At 35.3% G+C, this 10,510-nt stretch overlaps 1 protein-coding gene across 1 annotated transcript in view; it reads right to left on the bottom strand.

The window, feature by feature from the left end:
- LOC137651136 (lens fiber major intrinsic protein-like) overlaps positions 1-5,155 on the bottom strand; it is an 83,199-nt gene extending 78,044 nt beyond the window's left edge. Inside the window, exons 1-2 of the mRNA XM_068384273.1 lie at positions 4,966-5,155; positions 4,212-4,219 (exon numbers count right to left, since the gene is read on the bottom strand). Coding sequence (XP_068240374.1) covers positions 4,212-4,219; positions 4,966-5,155 — 198 coding nt within the window. The remainder of the gene's footprint in view (positions 1-4,211; positions 4,220-4,965) is intronic.
- Between the last annotated feature and the right edge of the window lie 5,355 nt (positions 5,156-10,510).

The following is a 10,510-nucleotide window of genomic DNA, read 5'->3' as shown; positions in this document are numbered from 1 at the left end:
AATGGCAGAGGCAAGGGACAATGACGTTGCCCTATCAAGCAGGAAAATGCCCTAGAGACTGACCATATATACATATGATCAGCGCCAAAGCCCCTTCTTTACCCAAGCTAGGACCAAAGAGAGCAAGGAAAATGGCTGCTGATGACTCAGCAGATAGACCTATAGGCTCCCCCAAACAGCCCATCCTTAGCACACAAGGATGGTGAGGGTGCAGCGACCAAAAGAAACTAACGAGAACGGGTTTGAGCGGGACTCAAACCCCAATCTAGCGTTCTCCAGACAGGGACGTTACCACATCGGTCACCACAGCCCACATGAAGACTGTCGAGGAGTAGCTAAAATTCTCCAATTATTTCAGCGCGGACTAAAACACGTTTGGATAATATAGAGAGGTGAAAAAGATGTGGAAAGAACGGTCTAGAGATATAAGAGAAAGTGAAACACCTGGGAAGATTATCTTTAATATCTAAGAGGCGCAGCATGAATGGTGCAGTGAGTATATCGGGTTTTAACGAGTTTTTGATGAGCGCTTTGCTTGGGTTTAAGGATTAATTACACTTCAGACTTTTCCTTCCCAGAGATTCAACCACGACTCAAAACAGCTAAAGGATAAACGCGGACTTTATTGTGTCAATAATTCTCTGATGTCACGCCCATTCTGGGGATGGGGGTGGGGGGGTTGTTTGTGGATGAAGGGGGTCCTCCAGATAAATTTAGGATAACATATGATATAATATTCCTCCTTTATCCAACATCAACCAAAATTCCTCACAGTTTGTTGCTTTATAAACCAGCTCTGAAGTTTCATCCACAACGCGTCTAGCCCAAACTACACTCTTTCCGCCATTTAGTCTTATTTTGCACAAACTATTGCAATTTCTGGGTATCTAGGCCGATCGTATGCATCAACAGCAACAATAAATGCAGCCATTTCTAATCCACTGCAGGACAAAGGCCTCGGACATGTACTTTCACTTGCGTCTGTTTATGGTGTATATACTGTATAGATATAATATATATATATATATATATATATATATATATATATATATATATATATATATATATATATATATATGTGTGTGTGTATATGTATATATATATATATATATATATGCATATATACAGTATATGTGTGTGTATATATATACATATATATATATATATATATATATATATATATATATATATATATATATATACATATATATATATATATATATATATATATATATATAGAGAGAGAGAGAGAGAGAGAGAGAGAGAGAGAGAGAGAGAGAGAGAGAGAGATGTATGTTTGCGCGTTCATGCATGCACAAGTAATTCGTTTATCATCCCAACCTCTGTGACAGACCAACAAAGAAAAAATATATACAGGTGAGCTAGCTCTCAGGTGCGGGCAGATATACCCTTGTCCATCTATCAAATATTTTTTCTTTTACGCTTGGGTTGAAACAAAAGAATCTATGTCTTTTTTTTATGAATAATAACCAGGTGATGTCAACTCTCCTGACTGCTGCATCTAAATGCATACATGCTAACGCACAGATGGGAGAACAAACCGATGCACAAATGCATGTTGAATGGTGACTAACATATGTGCATATAGATGCGTGTAGTTGTTTGCACACACAAATACACACGCACACACACACACTATATATATATATATATATATATATATATATATATATATATATATATATATATATATAGATATATATATATATATATAGATAGATATATATATATATATATATATATATATATATATATATATATATATGTGTGTGTGTGTGTGTGTGTGTGTGTGAGTGTGTGTTGAAAAGTGGCTAAAGACGGGGTGTGGTGTATAAAGAAATGTGAACTTAGGAATGGAGACATAAATTGCACAAATCACATGAACGAATATAATCGATGCATGCATAACGGTGTATATACTTACATACACACATACATACATACATATGTGTGTGAAAGACGTTTCTTGTGCTCTAAATTTCATCTAATAAATAACAAAATGTTACATCATAGTATCGTAGCTACACAGAACGTCTTATTTAATACTACACCCCTATACTGGAAGATTTGTGGAACTACACCTATCAACCTCCTCCCCCCCCCCCCCCACCCCCTACACCCGTATCTAACCACAAGCTTGCCATACAATACTCCAGTTACCATTTGGTCTAAGTCCTCTTTTTATTATTATCTAATCCTTTCCGTTTGAATAAAATAATTTTCGTTTAAATATTAAATACTGTTTTCTATATTTAGTAGAGTATAAATAAATTAATATATCCTTTTCAAAAGTTCTAAAGACTTGATTAAAATCTAGTTGGCAACCCTTCGACGGAGTCGTTTTAAATTTGGTGGATGTTCGTAACGGCTCAGATTATTTTATTACCCGGGAAACTGACCATATAAACATATGATCAGCGCCCAAACCCATCCAAGCGAGGACCAGGGAGGGGCAGACAGTGGTTGCGGATGACTCAGCAGGTAGACCCATAGACTTCCCCCACTCATCCTTAGCTCACAAGGATGGTGAGGTTGCAGACACTACAAGAAAGAAACTATCGAGCTTGAGCGGAACTCGAACCTCAATCAGATAATTCACCAAGCAGGGACGTTTCCAGTAGGCCACCACATCCGAGTAGACTATCATAAAGGAGACATATATGTAATTAATGCTAAATAGGATGAAAAATTAAGGTGATTGAGTCTAAAGAATTCGGTTGAGGAAGAGCAATGGGTTTTCACGTAGATGAGCGCCGGAGAACTGAGAGAAGTTAGAACAGTTCAACAGACTGAAGTTAGGCTGAGTTCCCTTGCTTGATAGTACACAGCCACACTATTCTACTAAACCATTATTATTATTACTATTATTATTATTATTATTATTAATAGATAAGCAGGAAAAGGATGCTATAAGCCCAAGGGCTCCAACAGCCCAGTGAGGAAAGAGAATAAACACTACAAGCGAAGTATTGAACAATTGAAATATTTTCTTTTAAACAGTAATAACATTAAAATAAATCTTTCATATATACACTGTAAAAACTAGAAAAAAAACAAGAGGAAAAGAAACAAGTTAGAATAATGTGCCCAAGTGTACCCTCAAGCAAGAGAACTCCACCCAAGATAGTGAAAGACCATGGAGGCTATGGAGCTACTCAAGACTAGAAAATAGAAAATAATAATAATAATAATAATAATAATAATAATAATGGGAAAAAAGAAAGCTATAACCGAAGTGATATAGCGAAGAATCTTAATCAAGGTTTACATACATACATATACCAAGGCACTTCCCCAAATTTGGGGGGTAGCCGACATCAAACAATGAAACAAAAAAGGGGACGTCTCCTCTCTATGTTCCTCCCAGCCTGACAAGGGACTCAACCGAGTTCGGCTGGTACTGCTAGGGTGGCTAAGCCCACCCTCCCACATTATCCACCACAGATGAAGCTTCATACTGCTGAGTCCCCTACTGCTGCTACCTCCGCGGTCATCCAAGGCACCGGAGGAAGCAGCAGGGCCTACCGGAACTGCGTCACAATCGCTCGCCATTCATTCCTATTTCTAGCACGCTCTCTTGCCTCTCTCACATCTATCCTCCTATCACCCAGAGCTTCCTTCACTCCATCCATCCACCCAAACCTTGGCCTTCCTCTTGTACTTCTCCCAATTAAGGTTTACTTAAGGATATTATCTCTCTGCAATTTAAAAAATCATTGTATAAGTTTAGTTAGATTTGGTCTTGAATTAGACTCATAAATGACATTTTGTCACTTAAAATTCTTAGTTTGGTTTCGACATTATTCAAAGCCACTTTAAATTCATAAATCGATTTTCTATCAAGAAGATTAGACTTCGTCTTAAATTCCTGGTTCCTGTAGAAAAACACCAAATTTTATAAGAAATTAAAAGTTACATCCCAAAAGAATTTTATATATACATACATATATATATATATATATATATATATATATATATATATATATATATATATATATATATATATATATATATATATATTCCTCAATTACCGGTAAGTTACACAGAAGTTAACAAAGCTAATCCTGTTACGGCGTATCTACGCAGCAGCATAAATGAGAGAGAGAGAGAGAGAGAGAGAGAGAGAGAGAGAGAGAGAGAGAGAGTTCCCTTGTCATGTATTACCTCCTTGTCTATTTTGATGTTCTTACCTCTTTGACTAAAATGATAAAATTAATTCAAAAAATCTTGTAATAAAATTTGTATATTTTTCGTATATTAAAAAAAAATCCTTTTGTACATTTTCGTGAATTAAAAACGACTTTTTCACTCTCCAAGAATGTTTGAATTCCAAAATTCGTTTGACTTTGGGCCACAGATGTTTGTTTGTTTTGATTTCTTTGTTCTTACGCCGACTGCCATTGCTAGCGAACAAGGAATTAAAAAACAACACTAAAGATGGAAGGTGGATAGACAAACGGAGTGATCTTCTACTACTGCTATTACTGTTTTTGTAGACGTAGATCTACTAGCTTTTTCCATTGTTGGTCGAGTATTGATGATAGCAGTAGCTCTTGAGCAAAGACACTGGGCTCTAACAACTACTACAGTAGTAGATGCCTTGTAAGGGTAGCTGCAGAGTAAAGACAGTCTTCTTTTTCACCGTTATAACTACATAAGGGGTCGGTTGCCTAACGCGCACTCTCCGATCCCTTCTTTCTAAGCCATCCTCTTCCAACAAACCTCTTCTCTTCATATAATCCGTCACCTCATCTCGCCATCTATTTCTCTGCCTCACTCTCGACCTCGCCCCCTTAACAAGCTCCTCCCAAGCCCCCTCCTCACTCCCTCCCCACAATCTATCCTCAGCATGTGCTCACACCATCTCAGTCGTGATACTCTTATACTCTTATCACGTCTGTAATCTATACTACACCTGCCATTCTTAATTCATCCTTTTCCAACCTGCCATTCTTAATTCATCCTTTTCCAATCTTTCAAACAATGATATTCCCATAATACACCTCAGCAGTCTCATCTCTGTTCTCTCAAGCTTTTCTTCCTCTTTTCGTCTTAGAGCGCATGTATCCGATCCATGCATGAACATTGCTCTTATAATTGTGCTGTAAATCTTGAGTTTTAGCTTGATTGACATTTGCTTAGAATATACCACACCTCACCTTTCTCCACTTTCCCAGGTTGCTACAGTAGTAAACTTATGTTCCGGCAACCATGTTTAGTTGGGGATGTTAGTCTCCTACTGCCAACAGCAGCATACGAGAAATAGGTCCAACTATCATGCTATTACGGCCAACAGCAGCATACGAAAAATAGGTTATACTATCATGGTACTACGGCCAACAACAGCATACGAAAAATGGGTTACACTATCATGGTACTACGGCCAACAGCAGCATACGAAAAAGAGGTTAAACTATCATGGTATTACGGCCAATGGCAGCATACGAAAAATAGGTTACACTATCATGGTACTACTGCCAACAGCAGCATACGAGAAATAGGTCCAACTATCATGCTATTACGGCCAACAGCAGCATACGAAAAATAGGTTATACTATCATGGTACTACGGCCAACAACAGCATACGAAAAATGGGTTACACTATCATGGTACTACGGCCAACAGCAGCATACGAAAAAGAGGTTAAACTATCATGGTATTACGGCCAACGGCAGCATACGAAAAATAGGTTACACTATCATGGTACTACGGCCAACAGCAGCATACGAAAAAGAGGTTAAACTATCATGGTATTACGGCCAACGGCAGCATACGAAAAATAGGTTACACTATCATGGTACTACGGCCAACAGCAGCATACGAAAAATAGGTTAAACTATCATGGTATTACGGCCAACGGCAGCATACGAAAAATAGGTTACACTATCATGGTACTACGGCCAACAGCAGCATACGAAAAATAGGTTAAACTATCATGGTATTACGGCCAACAGCAGCATACGAAAAATAGGTTAAACTATCATGGTATTACGGCCAACAGCAGCATACGAAAAATAGGTTAAACTATCATGCTACTACTGCCATCAACAGCATACGAAAAATAGGTTAAACTATCATGGTATTACGGCCAACAGCAGCATACAAAAAATAGGTTAAACTATCATGGTATTACGGCCAACAGCAGCATACGAAAAATAGGTTAAACTATCATGGTATTACGGCCAACAGCAGCATACGAAAAGTAGGTTACACTATCATGGGACTACGGCCAACAGCAGCATACGAAAAGTAGGTTACACTATCATGGGACTACGGCCAACAGCAGCATACGAAAAGTAGGTTACACTATCATGGGACTACGGCCAACAGCAGCATACGAAAAGTAGGTTACACTATCATGGGACTACGGCCAACAGCAGCATACGAAAAGTAGGTTACACTATCATGGGACTACGGCCAACAGCAGCATACGAAAAGTAGGTTACACTATCATGGTATTACGGCCAACAGCAGCATACGAAAAGTAGGTTACACTATCATGGGACTACGGCCAACAGCAGCATACGAAAAATAGGTTAAACTATCATGGTATTACGGCCAACAGCAGCATACGAAAAGTAGGTTACACTATCATGGTATTACGGCCAACAGCAGCATACGAAAAGTAGGTTACACTATCATGGGACTACGGCCAACAGCAGCATACGAAAAATAGGTTAAACTATCATGGTATTACGGCCAACAGCAGCATACGAAAAATAGGTTAAACTATCATGGTATTACGGCCAACAGCAGCATACGAAAAGTAGGTTACACTATCATGGGACTACGGCCAACAGCAGCATACGAAAAATAGGTTAAACTATCATGGTATTACGGCCAACAGCAGCATACGAAAAGTAGGTTACACTATCATGGGACTACGGCCAACAGCAGCATACGAAAAATAGGTTAAACTATCATGGTATTACGGCCAACAGCAGCATACGAAAAATAGGTTAAACTATCATGCTACTACTGCCATCAACAGCATACGAAAAATAGGTTAAACTATCATGGTATTACGGCCAACAGCAGCATACAAAAAATAGGTTAAACTGTATTACAGCTAACAGCAGCATACGAAAAATAGGTTAAACTATCATGGTATTACGGCCAACAGCAGCATACGAAAAAAATAGGTTAAACTATCATGGTATTAAAGCCAACAGCAGCATACGAAAATAGGTTAAACTATCATGGTATTACGGCCAACAGCAGCATACGAAAAAAATAGGTTAAACTATCATGCTACTACTGCCAACAGCAGCATACGAAAAATAGGATTAACTACCATGCTACAAGAATACCATCTTCAGTGGTTTTTTTTTTATCTACTAGAGTACTTTTAGTGGCACTGGGTCTAGTATCATTAGTATCGAGGCAAATGAAGTCCGCTATATCACAAGTGGTTTCCTTGACTGTACTGCATCCCATTTTTTCTTTTCTTCTTCTTCTTGAGTTGCTTATTCTAACTTCGTGCGTTTTAATTCTTAAAGCTGTTGCTCATTCAAATGCAGCCGCTGCTGTTGCTGCTGACGGTTACGACGATGAACTGCGGCTGTACTGAGGCAAATTCCGTTTTTATGCTGTTGTTTTAGCACAGCGTGTGCCTTTTGTAGCAATGCTGCGGATGACTTAATTTCACGGAGATTTTTTTATACGGCGTCGGGTTATTTGTATTGCTTATGCAACTTGCTTGAAAGCGGCGATGTGCGAAATTATGTGGATGCAGTTGCAAGAATTAAGTTTTGGCTCATAAGAATTTTAATCTATTTTGTCTATTTGTTTCTTATATATTCCAGTCTCTCTCTCTCTCTCTCTCTCTCTCTCTCTCTCTCTCTCTCTCTCTCTCTCTCTCTCTCGTATAAGTTTAAATGAAATAACAGTGAGACAAGCCTAGATTTTTCTTGAACAAATTAGTTCATCATAAGGATTTGTCTATGATAAAAAATTACTATTATTTGTGTGTGAATATTTTCCATACAGATTAGACCTATATAGAGTGAGACCAATTTTCAATAATTAATCAATATTGTTAACTAGTGATGGATTGTGGAAATATATCAAACTTTACACAATACAAATTTCAACACTATGCCATTGTCTATAAATTTAAATTATTTTTAATGTAAAAAATGCAACCATTTACGCGTTCCATGAGACTAGCATTAACATGAGTAGGCCTACTTGTGGCTCTCCCAAACCGGGAAAAAGTTAATAATATTCTTCCTTTGACAAATATACTTCCAATACTACGTACACATATCAATTAATAAAAAGACCAGAGGTCCATAGTAGGCCTACGTCTCCCTTTCTTATCTTGCTCACATTCAGGACCTGTTCTGGCCAAAGGCAGGCTTAAACTAACATATGCAATAAGCCACGTACATTCTTGCTTGTGCAATATCGGTCTAATTGCATTGCATTTGAGCGAATCTTAATCTTACAGAGAAAATATATTGGCAACTTGATCCAAAGTTCATTGTGATAATAAAATATAAATATTACTTTAGGTTATAATGGCGTTCTTTAGGTTTGAAGAAATGGGAGTAGCATTTGTAAAATTGATAAAAACATTGTTTATTAATAATGAAGATATTAAAATTTAACCTGTATATATAAATATATATATATATATATATATATATATATATATATGTATGCATATATATATATATATATATATATATATATATATATATACATACACACACACACACACACACATATATATATATATATATATATATATATATATATATAAACTGTATATATATATATATATATATATATATATATATATATATATATATATATATATATTTATATATATATATATATATATATATATATATATATAAATATATATATATATATATATATATATATATATATATATATTTATATATATATATATATATATATATATATATATATATAAACTGTATATATATATATATATATATATATATATTTATATATATATATATATATATATATATATATATATATATATATGTATATATATATATATATATATATATATATATATATATATGTGTGTGTGTGTGTGTGCACATTATAACAAAATAATACTGGAAAAAAAATAACCCATGATGTCATTTTAAAAAAAGGCTTTGTAATCTCATCTTTAAACCTTATTTGGAGGTCGCTAACTGCAATATTGACAGCGGGGTTGAACCATAATGATATTTCAACCTCATGAACAATAACTACGTTCATTAGTACGAAACAGATGTACTCTGAAGCTCATATCCACTTTTTTTTACTTTTAACTAAAGACATTTTCTATACTTGGAACATAAGCCCGGGATAGAGAGAGCTTCCAATCTATTGTTTCGCCAATTAGGAATTAGTATGCCTACATAAATCACGTCATTATGTAAATTAAGCAGCATTTGCAACATTCATTCAGGCACTTTGATATCAATGGAATGGATAAGCAGAGATGAAACTGATCTAACAACTGTCTGCAGGAAGGCGATGTTGTTTCACACCTTATTCAGCTATTCATAAATACGAAAAGAATTCTCTAATGACGAGCTGTGATTCATGTGTGAGATAGATGCACATTCATAGTTGTGTATGATATTAGAGGGGTGCAGGAGTATATATATATATTATACATAAATACGTACACAAATGAAAACTATGTATAATCTAGTACACCAGACCCATCAAAAATGACGTTTACATATTTAGATAGATATGCACACACACACACACGCACACATAGATTCAACCCTTCCCCCTCCTCCCCCTTTCAAAACCACAGCCAGCTTGCTCGGCAAGTTGTGGGAGAGTGTGGTTTCCGAGTGTACCTTTCGGGCTACCCCCTCTTTCCAGCGTATGACTACTTCCTCTACTACCTGAGTGTGACAGGATATATATATATATATATATATATATATATATATATATATATATATATATATATATATATATATATATATATATATATAATTTATATATATATACATATATATATAATTTATAATTTTTATATATATATATATATATATATATATATATATATATATATATATATACACAGCATATAGCCTATATATACAGTATATACTGTATATATATATATATATATATATATATATATATATATATATATATATATATATATATATATATATATATACACAGCATATATATATACAGTATATATATATATATATATATATATATATATATATATATATATATCCGGATACTTGCTCTTTATTATATATAACAAGACACGTACAAACACCTTAATCAGGTGTTTGTACGTGCGTTGGTATCATCCGCCTCTTGGCATGTATTTTTATTTCTTACCAACTAAAATAAAAGTAATCTAAAGTACAAAACCAGAAATAAAGGCAGAACCATTAGTATCATACAACCAAAGAAAATCTGTTTCCTTCACGCGCTAAACAGACTTTCAAGTCTATGAGCCGTTTTAACGAGCCGT

Source organism: Palaemon carinicauda, chromosome 12, assembly GCF_036898095.1.
Source record: "Palaemon carinicauda isolate YSFRI2023 chromosome 12, ASM3689809v2, whole genome shotgun sequence".
NCBI lineage: Eukaryota > Metazoa > Arthropoda > Malacostraca > Decapoda > Palaemonidae > Palaemon > Palaemon carinicauda.
The sequence above is the reverse complement of the archived record's forward strand: the minus strand, read 5'-3'. Positions and strand labels throughout refer to the sequence as shown.